Source organism: Tyto alba, unplaced genomic scaffold, assembly GCF_018691265.1.
Source record: "Tyto alba isolate M040663 unplaced genomic scaffold, T.alba_DEE_v4.0 Super-Scaffold_6, whole genome shotgun sequence".
NCBI classification, from domain to species: domain Eukaryota; kingdom Metazoa; phylum Chordata; class Aves; order Strigiformes; family Tytonidae; genus Tyto; species Tyto alba.
Window position 1 is genome coordinate 48,194,639 of NW_024881327.1, and position 26,161 is coordinate 48,220,799.

Genomic DNA, 26,161 nt, shown 5'->3' on the forward strand with positions numbered 1-26,161 from the left:
GCAGCTGTAAAATAATGGTGCATATAAAGGTAGTAGGGTAGTTTGTTTTTAACTGGTAGGTATTTTAGCTTCACATGAATTTGAAATTGAACATAGCTACGTCTATTTCAAAGTTGTGAACCAAGTGAGAAACTGGCAACTATAACTGTGGACTAACTTTACTTTAGGCTGAAAAATAGTCTGTAACTTTAAGGTCCCTAACAATTAAGATAATCCAGTAGTGAATTGGAGAAAAGCAGTAGTAGTTCCACAGATTTACAGGATATAACTAAATACCAAAAACCAGAGTCTCGTTCAAAATAGTGAATGCCTATCAAACCTGTTTGCCTTTCTTTGGTAGGACTTGTGCAACTACTGATAATATGTTCAAGTACTTGCACAAAATTATTTTCTTGCAAAAGACCTCAAGCCAGATTTATTCGCTTCACTACAAACCAACTCAATCCTAGCAGTCAAACAAAGATCAAAGTTCAACAACAGTAACACCACCTAAGAGTTCTGTTTTAGTCACATACTACAAGTGACCTCTTCAAACATGGCGATTTAAGAGTGCCCCTGGGATGCCTTTAGGAAGTCCTGACCTTCCTATTTAGATATCAGCACAAATGCAGAAGCCTTCATGCAACTTCTTTTTGTTTTAAAAAATGAAATATCTTTACATTGTAACTAAAAGTAGAAAACTAAAATTTTTAACTTATATTACAATAATTCATTAGTTTCACAGTCATAACTAAAAAACAGCCATATGTAGGTAAGTATGTGAGGTAGAGTTTCTGTTTCACAGCAGTTAAACATTTAACCTTTACTACAAATAATTTTTTAAGAGTCAGTAATGATTTTCTCTAATATGACAGTTGTCATTAGTCCATTCTCAAATACAAACCCCGAACTCCGCAATATACAATGAATATACAATATATTCAATGTACAATATTCAATTTACAAGATTTCAATCTTCAATATACAATAAATGTGTGGCTCCAAATTCACCAAGAACACCATTCATACTCTTCAGCACCAGCTACAACAATATGTCAACTTCGCATTTGATTCTATATAAAAAATGGCTTAAAAAGAACAAAACCATAATTTCTCTAGTAGCAATATGGCTTTTGCTCAAAATTTATGTAGTATTAATGCGAGGGCTTTAATTTATGTAACGTATTTTGAAATTTGGAGCAGTCAGGTCAAGTCTTTCCTCTCAATCAGTCTGCACTCCGCACATGAGTGCTTCACATGAGCACGAGTGCTTCAGTACTTTTATTTTACGACATCTCCAGCCACAAGTCTGGAAAGCTCTCAACAGGAATGCATGATAAATGTTCATGTGAATTATAAGGGATTTTATGTATTAAAACAAACCCCAGAATATTTCACCTATGAAATGTGAATCATATCAAGGCTCAAAACCAAACAGAAATTAGTACTAAAACATGCAATACTAGATCTTTTCAAATCCCCATGAGCTATCCTCAAAAAAAGGTAATTATTCAAAAAAGAAAGAGTTAGACTTAAGACAAGACAAAAAAAAATTGATTCTGGTGGAAAAAATAGCATTTTGTTGAGGAGATACGTTCCTTGGTGGAAAAAAACAACGACCATAAAATAGTGTATCTGTTGTAATAAAATAGGTGATTCGTAATACCAAAAGATACTGCTTATGTATTCTTTGAAAATGTAATCTTTTTGTTTTTAATCGCTTACTAGCATCAATACAAAACTGAAAATAGGCCAGTATGTCTCAAGCTATCAGTGTTTTGTTGCTAAGAGCATGCACCAATAACAGTTTTAATAAGGTTGACTATCTATCTATGTGTATGTATTACCCGCGTAGGAGCTTCATATTAAAAATGGCTTTGCTGATGCACTTCATTCAGTAGTATGGTAAGCATTCATTTAAACTACTTGTATATGAAAAACAATAAACACTTACTTGGACCACTCTAAAACAATTTTTAAAGAGTTGTCTTAATCTTTCAATGTCTACTCATTCTGAACCATACCCTCAACTTGCAACATAAACTTCAATATAATTTAGTTCTATAGGACTGAAATAGAAATGCAGTGATGTACAGTTACAAACAAAAAGGTCAAATCAGTCAGCTAAATTATTATATTAATTTGTTAAAAGTTTCCGCTGATGAATACACAGCAAATACAGGGATCACGATGATGCCATGATTATTACAGAACTTGGGAAGAAGGCAGACACAGGAAACTACCAGGTTGACAACAGGACCATCTGGGGAAGAGAGAGGTTAACATATTTCCACAGCAGAGAAACAGCTAAGAAGACATCAGTTGGTAGGAGCAGGAAGACTGGAACAGACCATAGTAACATTGCATACTTGAAAACATGTGCAGAAAGGAAAAATGGGATGCAGGTGAGAAGTGGGACAGTACAATGTTTTGATGGCAGTAAAATGAATTGAGACTGCCACCCAATTTATCTGCCATTATACAAGAGGAGGAACAAAAGGCTGCTGGTTACAACAGTTCCTTCAAAGTCAATGCAGAGTATGTATAAACTGCATAGAGATTGAAGGAAAACACAATTAGTAAGAAAACAATGGGATACATGGTGACAATACAGCAACATCACAGTTACTCAAGATCAGTTAAAATGAGGCACAAATTAACATTAAGAGGCCTCCTTACTCTGTGCTCATAAAATAATGTTGCCTGAAGTTCATTAAGCTACTATTAAGTGTTATAATGCTGCACACATTAACAGGATTACAGAGAAAATAAACAAGAGTAATTGACAGAATGTCCTACTGAAAAGCCAGCTGCAGAGCTAGTTGTTATAAAAAAAGCAGCCAGCCAGCCAAACCACAGATTCATCAACAGAAGAGCCAGAAAAGTTTTTGTCTACAAAGTAAACACAGTAACCCATGGTGTATAGCTGAGCTTTCATATGAGAGCATCTTCCATGACCTCTGTATAGCAGACCTTTTAAATTTAACCAGTTATTTTTAAAAGGTCCCAGTGACTTATGTCGACTGATTATCAGAACATTGTCTTTATGTGAAATTAGAAGATACTTGTAATACTTTTGGTAACTGGTTCTAGTGATTAAATCATGTTCTAACCTTGTGTCTGATTTCAAACTCCAGTTTTTCTTGCTTCTGATTCTATTTACTGTTTCCTCCCTAAGCCTTTTGGCATTACATTATGAAGCTCCTTGGTATATGAAGTTCAACAAGGCCAAGTGCAAGGTCTGCACGTGGGTCAGGGCAATCCCAAGCATAAATACAGCCTTGAAGAAGAATGGATCAAGAGCACACCTGAGGAGAACTTGGGGGTGTTGGTTGACAAGAAGCTTAACACCACCCAGCAATGTGCACTTGCAGCCCAGAAAGCCAACCATATCCTAGGTGGCATCAAGAGCAGTGTGGCCAGCAGGTCGAGGGAAAGGATTCTCCCCATCTACTGCACTCTTGTGAGACCCCCCTGCAGTGCTGTGGCCAGCTCTGGGACCCTCAACATAAAAAGAACAGTCATCTACTCAAGCAGATCCAGAGGAGGCCACAAAGATGATCAGGGGGCTGGAGCACCTCCCCTAGTGAGGCCAGGCTGAGTTGGGGCTGTTCAGCCTGGAGAAGAGAAGGCTCTGGGGAGACCTTAGAGCGGCCTTCCAGTGCTTAAAGGGGGTACAGGAAAGGTGGGGAAGGACCCTTGATCAGGGAGTGGAGGGATAGGATGAGGGGTAATGGTTTTAGACTGAGAGTACATCTAGGTAAGGAAGAAATTCTTTGCTGTAGAGGTGGTGAGACACTGGCACAGGGTGCCCAGAGCAGCTGTGGCTGCCCCCTCCCTGGAAGGGTTCAAGGCCAGGTTGGACGGGGCTGGGAGCACCCTGGGCTGGGGGAAGGTGTCCCTGCCCATGGCAGGGGGTTGGAATGAGATGATCTTTAAGGTCTCTTCCAACCCAAACCATTCTATGAGTCTGATACAACTTGCTCATACCTAGGAAAAACACCCACCCCTTAGATTTTTCAGTTGTCTTCTCCCTCCAAATTTTCCAACAACTTGCCTTTGGTTTCGTCACCAAAACTATACATATACATATGTTCTGGTATTGGCTGCTCCAGAGCCAAATAAAAAGTAATGTTTCATCTGCCTACTTTTGTTCATGCACATAAGCCATTTTGGTAGAGCCTCACAGTTGCTGCTAGCACTTAGGATGGTTATTAGCAAGCTGTTTTCCCAATGCATCCTCTACTCCTGCCTCAGCAATTTTTGTAGCTCAGCAAATGGCTGTACCTTATCCAGCAACACATTATACTACACTAAGTACAGTAATAAATGACTATGTTAGAGTAGTACTACAAAGCCTCTAGAGCTTAGGATGCATCATTGGGCAGAAAAAAAAAAGCCTCTAGTCTGAGGTCTACCACGGCCATTTTCTGTCATAGCCTCTACCAGAGGGAAGACAACTAATCCTTTGCCAGTTGAGCATAAGCCCTGCAGCTTTTGTCCAAGCAGGATCAGTCTGTATTAGCAGATACACACGTTCTCTGACAAAAAGTTAACTCCTGTCATCTAGTATAGTAATAAAAGAAAGCGTTATACTTGGAAGGAATGTCTGGCAGGAAGAATGTACAATAAGAAAAATCTCAGAGGTATAACTAAAACCAAACCTCTTCTCTATCTAGGCAATCTGTAGGTGATAACACCATTCTCCTTTTAAGTAAAATTTCAATTCAAGAAACTTGCTTGAATCCCTAGCCTTCCAGAGTAAGTATTCTGTAATAAATTAGCTCTGTTACGATACACTATAGATAACCCATTTTGTCTAAAAGGACTGAAAAAATGAGGCATTCAACATCACAGCACACTTCATGCTGTCGGCTTTTGAAGTGTCAAATGATTTGTAATGAGAAAGTTTGTTGTTCTGCATCGATCTTGACTATTTCACATTTACATAATTCTAATTCCCAAAGATGCTCAAGACTAACTGCAGATGTAAGGCTGTTCAGGAATTAACAGCACTTTGAAATTCAGATGAACACACCCAGACATTCATTATGCCAATCTAGTGAAAGTTGCCATGCCTACGCTAAGAACAGCCAAGGCACATTTAAAGCAGTGTGAGTTGCTCATCTATAGCCTAGTACTTCAAGGTAACTCTAAACAGGCACAAGTTAACATCCTGGCACCTTTAAGTCGTGCCAGTTCAAAAGCTCTTTCATATATAGTTTTCTCAAACATCTCTAGGGTGGGAACAACAAATCATAGGAGAGGGACACTAAATAGTTCCAGACAGAAGACACCTTTTGCCATTCAGCCTGCATTTAGAAAGACAGCTTGTCTATGCTCTGCATGACAGCAAAGCCAAGACTAGAGTCAAGCATTATGCTAAATATTATTTACCTACTTAAAATTGAAGTGTTATGAAAATAAACTTGTTTTGATGACTTAATTTAATTAACACATATTTGTGTGCTTGCCTACAAGCCATTCTTGGATTACATGTCTTAACAAGGAAGATTTCTTAAGGTACAATGGTACAATTGTTAAGAGAAGTCCTTATTCAGCTTTTAACTTTAACATCATATGGCTTCCTCCACTCAAATTTAAGTTTTCTTAAACATTCATATGAATTTCTTATTGAAGCAATCATGTATTACTGACATCCATTCTGCTCAGGTATTAAGTTTACTGATTCAGGCCTCCAAAGTTTTGCTCCAGATTTAAGTTTCCACTCCTAATTCCCCATACCATATAAGTTAAATCTGAAGAGCTGTTTCAGGCCTTTGAGGAGAAGACTGGTAGAACACAGCTGTATCAAAGCATGTGCTTATTTTTTCCATGCATATGTACTATCAGTCTGCCATGGTGATATTCTATTAACTCATGAAGTGGAAGGCAGCTCTAGCATCGCTAAAAGACTCAGTGGAACACAGACCAGTCTCCAGAAACACAGAAGCAGTATTCTATCTGCACATTCCTCCTGATGTGCAGAGCTGCCTGCAGTTGTGGATGTTCACTGACCACAGAATGCCTTAATCCTGCACATCCCTCTGAGCAAGAATACCAGCTACACAGGCATAAAACTCTGAGTCCAGTGGGATAGGCAAAGACAGTTTCTTAAATATGAAACTTTCCTTAAAATCCAGGCAGCTATGGGTTCAATACCATCTGCTCTCCTCTTTCAACAAGGTGAGCTTCAGGGAGACCCAAACAAACCTAAGCCTATCCCGTTTTGATCATAACAGTATTCTCAGAGAATATTTTTCATTTACTTTTTGAGTTAATACTGTTCCTGTTTGTGATGCTCCAATGTGCAGGTCATTTTAATCCTCACACCCTCCCCCCCCCCCCTTTTTTTTTTTTCCTTTTGAGAGTCAGTGGTAGGAACAGTTATTCAGGGAAAGGATGACCTCAGAATTGACAGCTTCAGTGAGATTTTGCCCTGTAACACACAGAAATAAATTATTCAGCAGTTTTCTAAGGAGGTCTCAGCTGAAGGATCCATTTCACTGTGTTGAGGAACACTTTTATAAACCAAGGAAAAAACTTGTAATTTGGGGTTGAAAAAAGGAACGATGTAGAATAGTACAAAAGAGAGATCAGATACTTGGTTAAAAACCATGCAGTTTGACTTGAAGAATTCAAGTTTCTCTTATTCCAAAGGACAAAATGTGATGACTTTCCATAACAAAATTAATATAATGGAAAACACCTGATTTGTTGCAGGTATCTTTCCAAATACTCAGTTAGGCTAGTCCATTCAAAAAGGTTTCCAAATTATGAAAACTGAAGCTGTGTTTATGCAGTAGGGAAGAAAAAGAACTAGACCAAATTGGAGAGAGGGGAAAACGGAAGATAATCAACTCTTTCAGTGGCTACTATTCCTTCCATTTATACCAATCAACATTTATTTTTTAAAATTATAGGTACTATACCAGTTTGAAAGATAAATGTACTATTTTCAGAATGACTCTGCAGTACCTGCCCTGCTTTGATATTCTCCAGGGAATAACCATTAGCACATATTTAGAAGGTCCACTCAAGGAGCAAAACATTGACAAAAACTTAAGATCTGAACTCCGACTTCAAGAAAATTGTTATCTTTCTAGGATTGCTGTCAATTTGTTTAATACTGCTTGAAGTCTCAAGAAGCCCTTCTAATACAGCTCAAGGTTTACAATGGTCAGATAACTGGACAAAACTTTTGAAGTCAATGGAATGGTGATGTTTTCCCCCTCATAATTCTCAAAAGCAAAAAGCACACCATGGTATTAATGCAAATGGCTAGTTAAGTATCTTTGAAGGATGATGCACCTACTTAATTACTGATCTAAAAACACTAATTCGCAAAACTTTGATCGTCATGCATAATCCATGAGGCAAGGTCAAGTTAACCAGTTTTAAGCAATGTAAAAGAGTTATTTCAACTTTAAGCATTCTCTTATACCTGCAACTTCACAGTGCCACTGCCCAACCTCTCCAGGGTTGTAGCAGTTCTTCTGTCCCTCAGTGATTTATAGATTTCCAAGTAATTTGCTCCCTACCCTAACACAGACACTTCGTTTAAATTCATGCTATTCTTCACAGAAAAAGTGTCATTTGTACAGCATGAGCATTACAGTAACGACATTCATTCTTTCACTAATGTAAACTAAGCAAAGATAGATTTATAGCATACGATAAGAGAGACTGGCAGCTTCAGAATCTGGGTTTGTTTTCAATCATACAAGCAAAAATCACTATAGCTATTACATAATTAAGCAAAGAACATAAAGGTACTTAACATGTTTTTTGTCTTCCTAGTCTATTAACAAAGGGGCCAGAAAAAGCATGAAATTTAAATAACCACCGCTATTAACAGCAAACAAAGTACTACACACCTAACTTAACTATAAAGCTTATAAACAGCAACCAACTTCCTACTGGAACACCACATTTCCAAAACTACATTTGCCTATCAATTGATGTCACAGAAATGAGACAGCATTTTAATGTAGCAGAACATGGAATAGCAAAGTGTAAGTTAACAGGCAACCCTATCAGATAGCTGAATGTATGAATCTGCAGATGTAAATCAGCATTTTTATAATGGTGTTGCATTCCAAGGTCATAACAGAATCAAAGTAAGATCATTATTAAGTGTAACAAGCTGATACTGATGAACTTCATTTGTATGCAATAACAAAAACTTACCATCTAGTTTTTATCTTCAACCCAAACTATTTTTCACATCATTAGGGAGCCAGAAAACATTAAGTGAAGTCCACAATAGAACTCCCTCCCCCCATATTTACTTTGGCACAAACGTGACATTTCTGTCCTTGACTGTCAGCTCTTATTTTAATATTTCTCACATTTTGGTTTACTTTCCCAAGCAGCATTACTTTTCTTTAAAGATGTATCACACATATTACATGTTTGTAGTTTACTTCTTATATTGCCATGTAACATTATGCTTTATGTATGCCACATGTCAGAAGTTATTCCTAACTAGTGCTAGTTCATAACTCTAAACTTCCCCATAATTTCTCACATCCAGCATTTCTTTCAATAGCTCTTTGCTTCCTAGTTCACAACCACAGCTTTTAACCGCCTGTATCTCATAACAAGAATTCAAGAATATAATTCCTATGAAGGCAGTTAATTTAGAAAACAGACTAGAATATGTCACAGCCCATCAATAACTACTAAAACTGGAGACTATGGTGCATAGTTGATCTGAGCAAACTGTATGCTGTGTATGATTGGCAAACAGATGAATGATTTAATGGTTTGATTTTGGTCACTGAAACAGAATGCTTTCTAAAGTGTTTCCACCCATGAAGTATCTCAGCAGCTCTGCAGGTGTCTCAGCATTCAGAAGCCATGCAAGGAACTTAAGCAGGTTGAGACTTGCTCTCAAAACTGGTCTAACAGCTACTGAAAGATGCTTAATCTAGGATCCACAAACTACAGCTGAAGTGGAAAGAGCCATTTCCTTCAGCCTTTTCGAACAGTGACAAAAAACACTTTTAGCCTGCAATCATAGAAACAATCACAGAGTGATTTATATTGGGACCTCTGGAGGATGTGTAGCCCCCCTTGCTCAAAGCAGGGTCATCTACAACAGGTTACTTAGGACCTCGCCCAGTCCAATCTGGGTTTGAATATTTCAAAGTACAAGTAAATTCCATACCCCAATGTGTCTGCTGGGGAGCCCAGAATTAGATACAGCACTCCAGATGGGTCTAACCAGTGTTGAGCAGAGGGGCTGGACCACCACCCTTCTGCTGCTGCTGCTCATTCCAATGCAACCCAGAGTGCTGCTGGGTTGTCTTTGCCACAGGTGCCCATTGCTGGGTCATGCTTAACTTGCCCACCAGCCAGAGGTGAGGCTGGTGGACAAATTGAGTGAACACCCCACCTTTTTTCAGGTTCTTCCTTCGGGCATAGTACCTACCCTGTGGTAACACTATCGTCTTGATATGTATTAAAAAAATAATAAAAAAAAAATCAGTTAATAGACATGACAAAGTTCCCTATAGAGCAACGTGCTTCTGAACCCTGTTGTGGTAGAGACATTTATCAAAATCAGTTGAGACTACAGAAAGATTATTTTGGATGAGAAGAATACCATGATATGTTTTAATCTCTACAGAAAAGTTACATTATTAGTCATTAGACAATGCTTGAATGCTCATATCCTTCATCAAGAAAGGAACACAAAGAAACAGAATTGTTGTCTTAAACCAACAAAACCACAAATTCCATATAATGATCAAGTCTCCATATCTTATCCCTGTAAAAGCTGTTCACAATGAGTATCACCATACAGTAAGAAAGACTGAGTACGATGTTGAGAGACTGAGAGAAGCTTATCCTCAATTAGCCAAAATGTGAACATCAGTGTTGAGTAAAATGCCTAAGTTCAGCAAACTCAAAGAAATATGGCCTCAGTGCATTTAACATTTGCAGCTAAATTCTGTGTTATTCAAGTTACTTGGATGTTATGCAAATAAAAACACCTAGGCTTGAAGGCAGAAGTTAAATAAGCTTATTTAAAACTTGCAATGCTCTGTACCACATAGTCTTGCAATGTATCATGATGGACTTCCATGCTCATACCTAAACTAAAGGTGAACATTACTTCATCAGGCATAATAGAACTTGCTATAAAACTGAAAATATTTCCACAGTGCTTTTCTGGCAGATCTAGTAGGTATGGTAATATGATGATTCAGCAGAAGATGAGCTCCTGCTCAAAACAGAGGGAAACATCTACCAGAAGTAGAAGAGCTGCTGACCGTTCAGTTGCCATTATCCCAGAATAATTGTCCTGTTTTTTGATTTACATGCATGGGCTATCTTTAAGTGAGGCATAGCAGCCTCTTCAGTGAATTCCTCCAGGATTAATTCCTATTCATAGTTTGTAACCCACTTCCCTTCAACCTCTACTTGCTGGTTCCTTCTTGGTATTTACTGAATCCCTCCTGGTTGAACAGGGTCAGACTGGTAAAGCAGCCAGGAAGAAAGAGAGACATGTGACATGCTGTAATGTGACACCAGTAACAAAAATCACTTCCCCTCAATTAGCTCAGGAAGATGTGTTCAACTATGTTACCTAAGAAGGGCAAAGTACATAAGTCACGTAATACAACTAAACTCTCAGCATCTTTACAGGAGAAAGCTTTTCATCAGAATTGCCTATCTTCTGGAATCAGGAACCTGAGAAGAACTTAAAATTCAAATATCAATGAGGATCAAATAGCAAATACTACCTAAAGGTAGCAAAACATGATTTCTCTAAATAAATAGCAAATTCTTAAAGAATCGGTCTTAATGTCCTTGTGGCTGCCAGAGGACCACAGTGTAGATTCATTGCTCTGCATAAAAGAAGCTACACCAAGATGCACAAACTCCAAACACTTCTGAGACTCCAAGCAATTATGAGACAGAAGCAAACCCAACTAGATAACCAGTGAAAAAGGAAAGGGACAACCACAGAATCATAAACGACAAAATATGCAAAACAGCAGTAAGTTTCTATGGACCACGCATGGTATGCTGGCTACTAAAAAATCCTATCTGTATCAAGATATATTTTCCAAATTATAAGCCAGCTTTCCTCTTTATGTATTAAATAGTAAGATGATCCAATAAAACAGTTGTTCCTGCAATCAGCATATGCTATTCTGCTCAGTCTGGTCACCTACATGTAACATCTAAGTGTGACTAGACAGATGGGAGCTCTACCAACTGCTTCATCAACAGCTTAAAGGCCTCTAAACAAGCAATTCTGTATGACATTTGAAAATTATTCTGAGTTTTAATAGGGCAAGGCTTTTATCTAAAAGCATTTAATTTGTGACTAAAAGTTATGCCTTCAGTTTTGACTTATTAAATACATTAAAACACAATTTACGCCAAGGAGAATAAACAGGTTTGAAAATATTAACAGATAAACATTAGTAATAAAGGCATGCTAATAGTCAAAAAGAGCTGCTACAGGGCTAAACCAGTTTGTTCTTATTTGCCAATCTCCCCTTTACTACTGTTTTGTTAGTAAGTAGTACACATTGCTACCAACCTCAATACCACTTTGTCTCGCTAGTTTTACAGCTGTATTGTAGTAGCCACACCGTAAAAGATGTTCCACCATCATACGATCCATACGTTTCTTCTTCCACATGTTTGCAGCAGCTGGCTGGTCACTACTATGTTCTTTCAGATGTTCAATCCTACGTTTGCAGAGTTTTGCACTTTCATCTTCAGCCTGGATTGATTCAACTGCCTAAAAAGTATAAGACAACAAGAGCAAATAAGAGCTATACATTTTCAATTCGCTTTTAAAGCAAACTAGAGTACGAATTGTTTGCAAACATTCTTTACATATTATACAATTACTCCCAATAGTCTTTCTTTCATTCAGAAAGATACTTCCTAAGATATTAAGTTTCAGCATGACTGACCCCCGTTCTGAGATATTCTTGCACATAAATAACTTTAGACTTATTTGACATTATGAGTATATGCATTTTTCTGCTTAATATGCAGTTAGTTCAAAACTAGCAACATCAGCATCAAGTACAGCAGCAACTGCTGTAATAGTCTGCAAAGAGCTTTGTGGAGGTTTGTAGTCATCTAGTCCGAACACTTGAAAAATCATGAATTTCCACCTCTAACCTATGCATGGCTTCTTCCTCAAGCAGCTGTCCTATTGAATTAGTTCTACTGAGGAGTGATGTAGAGTAAACCCATATTACTTCTAATACTCTGGAGCCATTTTAATCAGTCATGCAATAATGAAAATTATATAAACATTTGGCCTCTTGGCACCTTTAATTCCTGGATTTTAAAGCACTTTGTCAAAAACTATCAGTTTTGTTAAACTGGTATTGTTTTTCTTACCTCTGCTACTCTGGAAACATGGATCTACTCTTAGGATCCTTAGTCAGGAAAATAAATTCGTCCAGAGGAAGCAGAACAACTTTTTTTTAAGCCAACATACTGGCAAGCCCAGTGCAAAGCACACACTCTAAAGTATCTCAACATTTTTTTTTCCTCTTAATAGAAAACCTCCAACTCAGGTCCTATTTACTTTCCTTCAACCTTAAAGTTAAATGACTGATTAGTTCTGCTGCAAATTTTACCAGGCAACTATTACAGATATATTGTAATTCAAAACTAGCCCACTCAGTGTGCAGCACGTGACAACTGTGGGTCATGCCAGGCTACACAACAGAAGAAAGTGTGGAGTACTCTTCTATGCTTGCTAAGATAAACGCAAACCAGGAGACCATGGAGGCTTAGTACCTTTCTCATCTGCAATATATCACCAGTGATACAATTTCAGATTTGGTTGCTTTACTTGTGGTGACTTTAACCTTGCTGGCTCATGTTTAAGTAACTGCACAGCTATGGCAACAGGAAAATCCATGCAGGTTTGCCAGCTAAGCACAGACCAAATAACCTGGCCGGCTTTTGGCAGCCCACTTGTCATTCATTCCACGCTGGCAAGGCTACCTTCCCAGTACTCAACCTATTCAGGATATAGTATCAGCCTTGGATAACAGCTTCAGCTCTGGAAGCACAGCTTGGTTCCAATTAATTTTACCATGCATGTTCCTTTACAGACATCATCTGGAAGGATCAACATTTGAAAAAGGAAGTGAAATAAATGAAAACCCATACAAGAAAATCCTACCAAGCATTTGCCCCAGTGAAGCCTGACTCTGGTCTGGCCTTTTATACCAAATTCAAGTATCTAAAACCCTAGTCACTATACAAGATTGTATTTTACTAAAATTCATGTAAACATCTATAGCCAGAGTTATTTTTATTACTGAAGTCTGAGTTCCTTCATTACTGAATTTAGCTTTAGTTTGTAACATATGGTTTGGAGATCAGTATTTTGTTTAAACTGAGTCTTTTCTTATTCATCAAGCAAACACTAATTCAAGCCAAAACTCACTTTCACTTGTTAGATGTCTGCAGTATTGTGAAGGCAACCTCAAGAATTATTCTGAGTACAACTAGAAGAATTCAAGGCAGCCAGGCACAAAGGTTGAGCCCCTTTTCATTCCAACAGGCTCTCCTTATACGGTTTTCTATCTGCACTAATACAGCTCTTGCTGTTTTTTTGATCCTTCCAGTGCATTCAGAAAAGCTACAGATGCCTTTCAAAATACTCTGAAGCAAGTCTATCCGGACTTGACCTGCTGGACATTAATAGAACTTGAGGGAACAAGCATATCAAACAGGATACAAAAAGGAAAACACAAAGGTCTAGGTTGCCCCAGGATCATTTTTAGAATCCATGAAACCTGCTGTGTTGAAAAGCTCTTTTTTTTAAGAGGGAGTAAGGTGTTAAATAAAGGAAGCATCTAATTCTATTAAGGCCATCTCAGCAGTTCATCAGATCCTTGTCTAAACACAGGAGGAAACAGAGATCCCACATGGGTCCAAAGGCCCTAAAGAAAACAATCATTTTGCTCAGGGCAGAGATTACAGAGACGACAGCTAGAGTTGAGGGTTTAGAGCAGTAATAAGACCTCTGTATTTCAGAAGACTTTTGCTGTTAAATGAATTTTTCACCTTTTGTTCTTTCTGAGCAGCTATAAGATTCCCCACAGTCTTTCAGGCAGTCAAAACCAAATGAGCAATTACACTAAAATGGAGCCTTGCACCCAAAACATTCAGCAATGCCTTCAGACACACCCCCGCAGTCAGCAAAGATTTAACAAGTAAATAACTTACTCCTCCACATCATTACTACACACCTACAAGTAAAAATCTAACACCTCTTTTAGGAATAGAAGTACTTTCTTTCTGTAACATAGAAGTAAAAAAACCATATCCTTCAAGACCTCTTTAAATCTCACGAAACAAAGATGAAAACAGCAATTAGATTTATGAAGTCTTTTGCAGAACAGCTTTTCAACACCTAGCTAACCTGTTCAAGCAGAAAACCCCAAATCAACATACATGACAGTGTTATTTTCATGTTACAAACCTCCAAGGTATTTTGACGCTTCACTTAATGTAGTATCAAGATTTATATCTGTTGGTTATTTCATTTAAGTTTTAATGAAATGACTCTGCTACCATGTCTTTCATGTATTTATTTTTGGAGAAGCACTGCTCTAAAGCCAGGCGACAGAGCTATTTTCATTTTTCTGCAAGATTTGTTTTAAGTGTTCTGATGAGTCTCCAGATGAATAATACTCGCATCCAAAATAAGGATGGCTTATACTATATAGTTTATGTTTTTAACTCATTCTTCTTAGAAGGATGTGGTAGAGGCATGACAGTTCAGCTGTATTTCATACAAGTGTTCAAGCTTAACAGCTAGAAGCAGGTTATCCTGCTAAATTCAGTTTAAAATGCTTTTAGTAATTATTCCCTAGGAACCTTAGGAAACACAAGTTTGGTGTTTATAAGAAACATTCAAGAAACAATGCAGGGCAATTCACACTTTCTTCTGCAAAGTCTCAACACTGCATACAACCACCCCCCTCTGGGATTTAAACACATTTCAGACTTATTTTCTACCCGTTTTTGCTCAAGTGATCAATTCAACTGCACAAACCTTTCCATTAGGCAAGCAGGAACTAATACAAATCAAGCCATTTTGCTATGATTTCTTTTCTGTGGGTTGAGAAATTCCTTTTCAGGACTATAAATGCATACTAGTTTTACCTTTCTACAGAGGTTTGTTATACTTTGTCATGAAACACCAAGTCATCTTTCATGTAAGTGCAATGAAGCAAGATACAGTAAGTTTTGTTGTTTTGCTGTGCATTCTAAGGCCTTTGTTTACAGAGCCAGCAATATCTGTATCTTGAAGAGAATCCAAGCAAACAGCATTGCAGACAACTACTTCTGTTAGCTTCGCAAAGATAGAGCAATCAAGGAAGAACAGCACTTACCTTTCGTTTCAGAACACTGAGTTTTTCAACTACTCCATCCAGGAGACTAACAACTGAATCCACAGCAGGGCAACTGCTCAGTGTCTTCTCCAGCTCTGCCACAACCATTGTAACGTGGCTCGTCTCTCGATCAATGTTTTTCTGTGCAGCTCGAAACCGTTTGTTCAGTGTTTCATATGGCACCTAAATGAGAAATATCAAGTTATTAGAATTTCTATATTAAGCGTCAGGTCTTCTAGAGTTTAGACAGACTAATGATTTTTACCTGATGCAGTCAGAACAACACCCAGGTTCCAGGACACTAGAAGTCATTAACTGAACTTGAGTTATCATACCAAAGCTCTTATTTAAGCCCTCAGGAAGGAGCTAGCACTTCAAAGATTATGAAAAAACAGTGACAGGAAATAAAGCTCGTAGATTCTTTTTTGATACCAATTTCACCTATTCTGCTTTGACTGTAGCAAGAACTGATGGAAACAGTTCAGGGAGAACAGAAAACAAAGACAGATGTGTATCTAAAAAAAGGATAGCTACAAGTTAACTACAACTAAGAGATGATCCTTCAGAACAAGGCTTTTTAAATTCACATTGCCTTCCTTCAGGATTTCATAAAAGAGGAAGATATCTTTGAGAAAGCACGTATAATGCATATTGGCTACTGAAAAATTTATACATAGTACACCAATGGTTATTCAGGATATCTAGTAGGTCCCCTACCTACTTCTGCCCATGAAGAATTACTTATTATTAATTCCAGTAGGATGATAATGCATGCTAAGAGAAGCTCCATGTAAGTTTTCTTTTAGTGAAAAAAGCCTACACTATATAACTAAGCTTATTAAATTCCTCTACGGCTCCATTCCTTGACTTAGAGACTAACCAGTCTTGGAGGTCTCTTGTCCTTCTTGTCCCACACGTTTATGGGACAGCCATATCAGAACTGCTACTGATGGCCATTAAGGACACATACATATGAGTAGTCTACAGCATGGTCAAATTTTAGGGTACTGAATGATTTGGGTAAAGCTGACAGTAAGCGTTAAGTTGTTCCCATCATATTGCTTCCACTATTGTGACAGCTTAAGCAATTTACGCAGGAAGTCCTATTAGTTCACAGAAACAAGGATTTGAGACCTAAAATTCTTCCGATGCTATACACTTAATTCATCCGTATCCTATCTTGAAAAAGTCCCCGAGAAGTTCTTTCAGGCAGTTATGATGATCTTGATTGCTTTTCCATTAATCAAAAGCATAATTTAGCTAGCAATCAGATTACACATATTAAAGGTAAAACAGGAAATGCAAATCAGTGTTCTGTTTGGTACATATCTCATATATGTTTGATTACAAATCTTTCCAGTATATCACTTCTAATCAATTTTATCAAGATTGCCTCTATTTTCTTCATTCTAATCATCTGCATGCAAGAATGTATCCCCAGGGTCCACTCTCCTCTCCTTTTGGGCTCCATTAGGAGAGAGGTTACTAGATAACCACTGCAACTCACAATTAGAGACGCACTGAGAAACAGTTTAAGTTCAGAGTAAGGAAGATGAGCCAAAGTACTTGCTTTCCAAGACTTTGTATAACCTACAATAGGTTGTTCTTGTTTGCAGTAGAAGTATAACACAAGAATATCCCTGAAAAGAGATGAAAGGGTTCCTCTTCCTCTCAGAAAGACTGAATGATCTATTTAATGTTTTTTGGCATCTCAAACTAAGACAGAAACAAATGACAGAACAAGCCTTTAGAACAGGAAGTATCAAGCGAAACCTATTATTTTCCTTATACATCTTCCCCTAAAATCCCAGCACAGCCCTCCCCCCCCCCCCCCAATTCAATCCACATAAACCATCACAACTAATAGGATTCAACACCTACCTAATTGTCTATACAACTATCTTTAGCTCTTATTTCCCTTCTTCATGTCCACAAAAAACATAAAAGGTTTTAAAACCCCATAGATGGAATGGATGTTTTGGAGGGCCATTATTTTGACATCTCATGATTTTGAACATGGAAGCTTGTTTCTAACTCCAAGACATGATGCCAGATAGCATTAAGACAACTTCTCCTTTTTTCCCCAGCTTTTTTCTTTCCATTCATTGAAAAACGTTTCCTTCAGTTACTTGCCTCTACTGAATTTAATTTCTGCAAGTACTTTGCTAATTAGCTTTCCACACCACACTGAAAACCTACATCAATCAAGACTTTCAGAAACCACTATTGATTTGAGGTATCTGACTACAAAAAGGTTTTTGTTAAATTTTGTGCAGTCAGTTGAACTGGACACACAGATCCAGTCAGTTTGAAAAAAATATCTAGTTTTAATCTCCCTTTTCCCTAGTTTCTTATCTGTACAGAAGAGCAATAAAAGTTCCTGTTTCCCATGCTCTGTCTCTTTAGCGTGCAGATTTCTGGCACAGTCCATGTTCGTATGACATTTAGAACAACTGGACTTTCAATTTCAGCTGTCATCATTATACATCATTTATAATATGTCTAGGTGCAATAGGTTTTTAAATTTTGATTTATCTTTTTTTTCTCCTATTCTAAAAAAGATCTGAACATCCTGTGTGGAAGAAGCTATGAGTTGAACTCTTTTAATATACTCTGAAAGTAAGCACAAATAAATATATTGCTAAACATAATTTTAGTGTACCACAGTCACTTCCCTTGTTATAAAGGTACAATGAAATTATTTGCACAGCTGAAACTTACAGTAAATACTCTTTACCAGAGTTTTTCATAATTTGCATGGGCACGTGTTTCTTACTATAGAGCCAGCAATATTTAGAGAATATTTGTACATCGTATCCAGGTACAGTTTTTATACTTGCTTCACAGGACTAGACTCTATGAATGCCAAAATTCAGAAATTGCAATCTCTACATTCCTTAGGGAGAAAGCATCTTATCTAGACTCTGCATCTTGAACTGCTGGTGGTTCTGCTACTCAGAGCTCTCCAATGCTCCAAAAGACAGTACTGGTTTGCTTTACTACAGAAGTCCTCAAAAGTTACAGGCACTGTACCAATAAGTTTGGGTTTTTTCTCCAATAATGAAAGTAAATGGAAGGTAAACATAACAAAACAATGCTCTGGAATATGTAATTCTAAAAACTCCTAATTACGGGTCACTTTAATTTTCAGGTACCATAGTTACAAAACAGTGAACGCCAAACTTTTTGGACCAGGAGACAGCTGCAAAATTTACATATCATTAGCTGCCACAAGCCCATTGGAGACTTTCAATTCTTACTGCCAGTACCATTCTGTGACCAAGCCTGGATTACACAGTTATACTTTAAGGACAGGAGTGACCTACAGAACTCAGCCTAGGGAAGCATTAGGTTAAGAAAAAAAAAAAAGGATAACCAGCTACTAAACATCAAAAAAAATTGAAGTCAAGCAGCAACAACTGACCCAAATGCATTCTGTAAAAGCACAATACCAACTTGTCCTACTCATTAGAGCTTGAAAAACCACACCTCAGTTAGTTCATACCATGAGCATACAAGAGGATACAAAGGAGATGTAAAATATTAGTAGGGAACACACATTTAAACCCAGTGTCACTAAACAGATTTTGCTGCTTTTGTTCATCTGCTTCCACAGCTGCAGACACATTATTCATCCTATGCATGTATGAAATCAGGTCAAACTTAAACCTAACGAAAAGGAATTTGACTTAAGTTAGAACAGCCTATGCAAGGGGTAAAATTACAGTAACACAATTTTTTCCAAGATCAAAATTTTGCTACTGTGATGTGAAGGAAACTCTGCTTGGCTGGAGGCTTCTGCAAGTGTGGCACGACTGTTTCCAGGTGCTAAGTGCCAAAAGAGAGGCAGAGACAACGGAGTAATCTGATCCAAGTATTTTCTTCAGTTCAGGAGTTACTACACTCTGGTTTTAGAAAGCCAGAAAACTCTGGTGTGCTCTCCCAGAACATGCACCAAAACCCTCCAGCTGTGGAGACAAGACTTAGGAGCGGATCCTTCTGTGTCTAAAAGCTTGACTTGGTGGAAGAAGAAGGAGGACGACCAGGAGAGCTGTATCTTGGTTGTTCAGTGGAGGGTAGGGAGTAGAAAACAGCAGAGCTAAGAAAGTCAGAGGTAGTTTTTAAGTTTACACTTAGAAATTCAACTGTGATGTGAACTGCCTGGCCTTCTGCTCATAGTGCTTTTCCAGCCTGTGAATGCTAATAAGGTACCAAGGCAAGACTGACTATTTCTGAAATCATGAAGTGGCTAAAACTGTTCAAGTTATGCAACTGTAGGTAGTATTTCTTTTAATAACAACATTGAATATAGAACTTGAAATGGCCTTAAAAATAGTGATTTTTATAATACTACTAAATATATTCCCATCAACGTAATTTTTTCAATAAGCCATTCATTTACTAAGTGATACCATTTTCTTGATTTTTATGAACACATAGTTGAAGTAGAAAAAAACATCTTTAAATGTACTGCATGTATTGTACCCTGATGGTTAGCAAACTATATATACTTCCCAATTTTTTAATTATCAGTCTATAAAAAAAATTAAAGAAATATCAATAATATCAAATTAAACCAGTCAATACACAGCATCCTACAATGCATATCTACCTTTGTTTTTACATTCATTATCAACACTTTAAAGAGATTCTTGATTTTTCTCTTCCACTTAAGGTTTTCTAAACGTATTTATGTGCCCACATTTAGTACTCCATCCATAAATCAAATACATAGAAACAGACTGCCAATAAGTACTCTCATCTTAACAGGCTCAGAGAAAAATTGCCTTAAAAAACATGCCATGAGAACATACCATCTATAGCCTTTAACAATATAGAAAGGGACACCAGTATGCAAGTTATTTTCCCCTCATAGAAGTTAATTAATTGTAGTGAACAATGTTTAAAAAGCTTCACTACCTCCATGATATTTATGTTGGTGGGAATCAGACAAGCAGACTGGACTTCTTATGCTGGTTTTAGCACCCTGAATTCCACTGAGCAGCTAAATGGCATCTCGAGAACACAGCAAAGTTTTACCCTCATTGCACACTCACAGCTTCCATGACAGACACATTCACTCACTGACCAAGCACTTGGGGTTTCCAAGCAAGGTGAAGACATACATTGTTGAAGGGCTCTCTGCTTGGGAGAAAGTAGAAGCTAATAAAAGAAATATGAATTCTTCTGTTAGATCTTCTTCGCAGACGTGTTACAGTCCTCCAGCCATGATGAAGGAAAAGCACTGAATCACAGCTAGAAATCCAGCACTCGTTACCATCGTGGCCAACATACACATCCACTTTCTTCAACTAGAGTTCCAACTAATATGTAATTACAAGGGCTTTATAGACAGATAAGCAGCATAAGGAAGATGAAGAAAAGCATCTACAAAAATGAGTCAGCAACCTAGCAACAACAGAAAGTCTCAGTTCTAAATGCCTTCTTTGACTTTACTGGTAAGGTCTTCTCCTAAGTCTTCTTGATCATGTATGAGCAACTGAGTCTGGGGAGAGAGGTATTATTCACAGAAGTCTAAAGCAAGATGAAGATACAGAGGTACATGAGGCCAGAAGGGAGGGAGCTCACTCATGACACAGTAAAGATGCTATCTTGTCTGAAATGTCATGGCGAACATGCAATGTCCTCAGTGCCTGAAAAGGGCAAGTTTCTTACCCCTCTTCCAAAAAGAGAATCTGGAAGATCATGGAAAATACAGACTCATCTGCCTCATGTCAATTCTTGCAGGGAGGAGGGGAATCCAGACAAAAGCCATTTCCAAGCTCGTAAAGGTGACTGGGAATAGCCAGCCTAGATCTGCCATAAGCAAATCAAGCTCAACAACTTTTTGTGCTTTCAGTGATGAAATGACTACCTCTGAATGACCGAAGTGCACTGGCAATCTTTCATGCTAAGTTTAGTGAGGCTTTTGACATTTTCTCCCACAGTACCCTTGTAGCCAAACTGGGGAAATGTGGACTGAATGGGTGGAATACAACACAGATTAGAGATATACTGGGCAGCCAGGCTCAAAGAATAATGGTCAGTGGTTCAAAAGCTGCCTGATGGCCAGTTACAAATACTGCTTGACTCCCAAGGCATGTTACCAGCTCCAACATACATATTCTCTTCAATCATCTACACTATGGTACAGAACACACAATAAAAAAGCTCACAGGGGACAAAAAAATTGGAGTGTTTGATAATGTTGGGTGCAGAGCTGCCATTCAGAAGAAATGTCAAGCTGGAGAAATACACAAAGAACTTTATGAAATGCAATCAAGGCAAAAACCAGAGCCCCACACCTGGCACAAAACCACCCCATCCACTAGCACAGGCTGTGGAATAAATGGCTAGGACCACTTAATCTCAAGAAAAAAAAAAAAAAAAAAGTAGAGGCTCTAATGGACAGCAGGTTGGACACGAATCAGCAACAGAATCTCATGGCAATCAAAGTTAACCATGTACAAGGCTGAATTAGCACGATTAAAGGCAGTGGGTTGAGAGAAATTCTTTATTTTCAGCACTCATGCAGACTCATCTGGAATACCAAGACTGGTTTTCAGGTCACTTTCCCTCAACACCAAAGAAGAGACATTGACAAACTGGAAAGAGTCCAGAAGGCTACTGCCACAATGGTTAACCAGTTAGAGGACACAAAATCCAGAGAGGCTAAGAGGGGCAGGCTTGCTGCACTTGCAGAGAAGAAAGCTACAGTGAGTTGGGAGCAGCACAATCTGATAGAAGTCTTCCACTACTTAAAGGTGAAGGTCATAGATAAGAGCTAGCCAGACTTTTCTCTGAGTTAGAGAGGAGAAAGGAAGGAGCCAGGGTTGACAACTGACAGCAAAGAAAATACTAGCTCGACACAAGGACAAAAATATTTTAACCAGGAGACTTGGTAAACACTGGAACAGCAGCCCAGAAAAGTGGTAGAAACTTCACCCTTGGAAACTTTCAGAACTAAGGAGGACCCTGAGCAATTGAAGTTAGCCTGGATTTGAGCAGAAACCTGAACTACATTGTCTGCAGAGGTCCCTTGCTATCTTTCATCTAGGAAAAGACCAGATCATAAATCCCCATTGCTAATTTAGACACCAAATTCATCTCCATATGAAGATATGAATGGCCATACCAGGCAAGACCAAAAGTCCTTCCCTCCTTTGTCACTATCCTTTTTCTGACAACATCCAGAAAGGGGATGGCACTTGAAAGAATGCAAGAACATAAAGCTACTCATCCCAAATAGTCTCCCTGGGCTTCTTGAGCCAGAGTTGAGGGTTTTATAGTAAGAACACCACAGGGTGTTTCTCATCCATGAACTCTGCCAGTTGCTATTGACCTGTAGAGTTTTAGCCCTGCAACATCCCGTGCTGAGACATTTCACAGCCTCACACACTGTGTGAATAAACACTCCTTAGTTTTGACTTGTCAACTGCTAGCCTAACTGAAACCCCTTTTGTTCCTGTTTTGGAAGCAAAAAGGGGAACATTCACTCTGTCCTGTGCCTCTCAGGTCTCTCAAGACTGAAGAGGCTCTTTCAAAACCATTCTTTGAAGACAGCCATTCTGTATCTCTAATCATTCTTGCCCTTCTGTAGACATTTTTCAGTTCTAATACACCCTTTTCCAGGATGAGGAAAGTGAGAAACTCATACCACTTGAGAGAAGAAACCATGGATTTTCATTGCTATATAATGGGGTTCTCCATTCTTCCCTTTCCCAACGCTTTTGACATAACTTTGTCAACATTAACCTGAATTCCCAGAACACATTCACTATAATCCCAAGATCCCAAATAATGACAATTTCTGACTCAGTTATTGTGGATATACAACTGGGATTACTTTTCTTTCTACCATACCTAAAAACTGTACCACACTACTCATCTATATTGAATTTCATCTATTTTAATACCCATTCAGTCTCTCATTCTGCTCTAATGCTTCACACTTGGGTTGAAGCTGTAATACCTCTATTATCTTATTATCATGGAAACTGGATCATCTCAGCACTCATTCTCTTCCCAGCTGTTCAAACAGCTGAGTATCAGCAGCACTGGCAGGGATACCAGCAGAACCCTAACACTAACCTTCTTCCACTACAGAAGTTGGCTACTAAGTCTTCATGTTTGTTCCTTATCTCACCCAGTTACCTATCCACATCAGGACTTCTGTCTTTCTGTCAAGAGTTCCTGGAATATCTTAAAAAAAAAAGTTGCAGTAATATGAATAAACTAACAATAAAATCCACCACCACCCCATCACTTTTTTTTTTTTTTATATATATAAAAACAGAAACTACTTTTTCTTCCATAACTACCCAAAAAACCCCTCAGACTACTTCAGCATTTATCAGAGAATTTCCAGAGAATTAAGAGGACTGGACACACAAAAAAAAAAGGGATTTCCCCTAAGCCAAATAAGCTTATTTATAAATAAGTGTTACATCCTGCATCTCTACTCCTTTAGAGGTATAGGATGTTTGGCCAAAGTGTAATGGCTACTGTGTCAAACTTCAAATACTTGTCCAATGCTGCCCACAAGTTTCCCTAACTGGTACAAAGTTATACTGGAAAACTGAATTGCACTTTCCTTTCATACTTGAAAATTCTGTGAAAAACGTAAGCCTGCACCCTTTCATAAGTCTTAGCCTTACACTAGACCTTTAGCACACCAGTTCTCACACTGATCTGATCACATCCTATAACATAGGCTAGATTCCTTCTTCACTAACACAGATTCAAGCCTAAAAATTTCCAAATAAAAATGGAAGCTAAAACCCAAACAATCTATTTCAGACCACAACATCAATCAAAAAGAGTTTCTACCCCGGAGTGACTGTATGTAAGAAACTAGCAGAAAGAAACAGAAAGTTTGTATAGCTATAATTTCCAACAACCAAATGATAAAGTAAGAGTGATACTTTAAGGAATGTCATCACAATTGAAGGAAGAATTATTCGGTGGTGAAAGTAAGATCATTAATCATTCCCCAGCTTCCTGGTAACAGGAGCTTTCAGAGTTTTATTTTCTAAAAACTGATTTTCACAGAAAACATCATAGGCAACAAAAACAAGCAACCTGTACATAGGTTTGCAGTTCTGTAAAAAACAATCCGATTTCCTCCTATATTTGGGAGAAAGAAGTTAATCAGGTCTAACCTGACATCAGTACTAACTCACATGAAGGGAACTTTTAACTACATATCCTGACTTTACTGATGTCAGTGTGAATCATTCCTCTTCAGCATTACAGTCTCCTACTTGAAAGACACTCCTTGCCATATAAACTAGATTTTTTAAAAACACAAATACCTAGATTGTTTATCTTTCCAAATGAAATGAATTATGGGCTGCAGGGAATTTGAAATGGATTGTAAGAAATATTTTCAGGTATATGAAGTCAAATAACTAGTGGGAAGAAAAAGAAGTTTCAAGAAAAATAAAGTAAAAGTCCTACCAGATTAGCTGGGGGGAACCATTACTGACCTATGCTCTCTTTTCAAGGGCCAGAAAAATGATGTACTTCCTCTCCTCAATTGTGTTAGCTTGTAACACCTGAAAAGCACCAGAGATTTCTATGAATCTACAGGTCTCCAAGATGAAGTCTCCAGTTGAAGTTGAGGCTTTTTCAAATGCTATATATTGTGCCCTTAAATGAAGTTAAACCTAGCCACAGATAGATGGAGAAAAGAAAGTGAAGTGCAGTGATGAAACTACCTTTCAAAAATATAGAAGCAAACACAACTTAGCTCTACTGTATGCAAGAGGAAGTATGGGAATACAGAAGAAAAACTAAGCATCTCCTAAGTAGTTTTAATAGTGCCAAGAGAAAAGGTAAACCCAGCAAGAAACACCTTTGAGTGTTAACCTGTTTGCTTAAGCCTAGCTTAGATCTCCATGCTCACCTTCAACAAAACAGAAAAGTACAGGACGTCTATTATACATGATGCCATTTGACAGATGAGGCAGGGTACAATAAACTATTGCAAGTTTTCCCTCAAACCAATAGCAAGCATTTCCATACAGAATTACTCAAATTCTTTATTTTAATACACTGTATTTCTTCCTCTAACTCATGGATTATTTCAGAACTGAGTCAGCATCCTTATTTGTCACTGAACTCATCCAAGATGTAAAGTATATGACCATTTATTGACAGAATTAATTCTTCTGATGTGTAGCTCTTAACCCCTTCAAATAGTAATATTCTGACCTTGTTCTCATCAAAATCAGAGAAGGAAAAGAAAGCTAAAAGAAAGTAATAATAGTATATTTCAGGAACAAGAGGCTTAGAATAATGGCCAGATTTAGGTTTAATTATGAAGAAGCATTAACATAAACTCTTGAAGAGATACAGATCAAAACAGACAAAATAATTTCATAAGCCTAAATGCTGTTGCAGACCATATGGATTTTAAAAAAAGTAGTTCTTTTAAAAAATAGCTTCAATGTTTTTGAAATGTAAAGTCTAGTAGTTTCCCTTAGTTAAAAAAACGTCAGTTCTACAACTCAGGAATACAGTACTGCATATTCTAGAGCAGCTGTGTCTAGAAAAAAAATATCATTATAATATTCAGAGCTACTACTTTAATACAGGAGAGAATTAACAGTAAGAATTCTTGGACTACCCATCTGCTACACACATACTTACCAACAGAAGCAATTATAATCCTTCAAAATATTATCCTTTTACACAAACTGCTAGTAACTTATTACTGAATACATTATGAACTTTTGAACAAGGCTTCCAACAACAAAATTAAGTGTTTTACAAAG

The 26,161-nt window shown here is 37.8% G+C and overlaps 1 protein-coding gene across 4 annotated transcripts in view; it reads right to left on the bottom strand.

Moving 5' to 3' along the window:
• Positions 1–26,161, bottom strand: part of MAEA (macrophage erythroblast attacher, E3 ubiquitin ligase) — a 54,879-nt gene that overhangs the window by 22,115 nt on the left and 6,603 nt on the right. For 3 of the 4 annotated variants that reach the window (XM_032987397.2, XM_032987398.2, XM_032987396.2), the window contains exons 2-3: positions 15,384–15,566; positions 11,543–11,746 (exon numbers count right to left, since the gene is read on the bottom strand). In XM_032987397.2, coding sequence (XP_032843288.1) covers positions 11,543–11,746; positions 15,384–15,566 — 387 coding nt within the window. Of the gene's footprint in view, positions 1–11,542; positions 11,747–15,383; positions 15,567–24,871; positions 24,941–26,161 lie in introns of all 4 variants that reach the window. The other variant, XM_032987399.2, reaches the window with a different exon arrangement.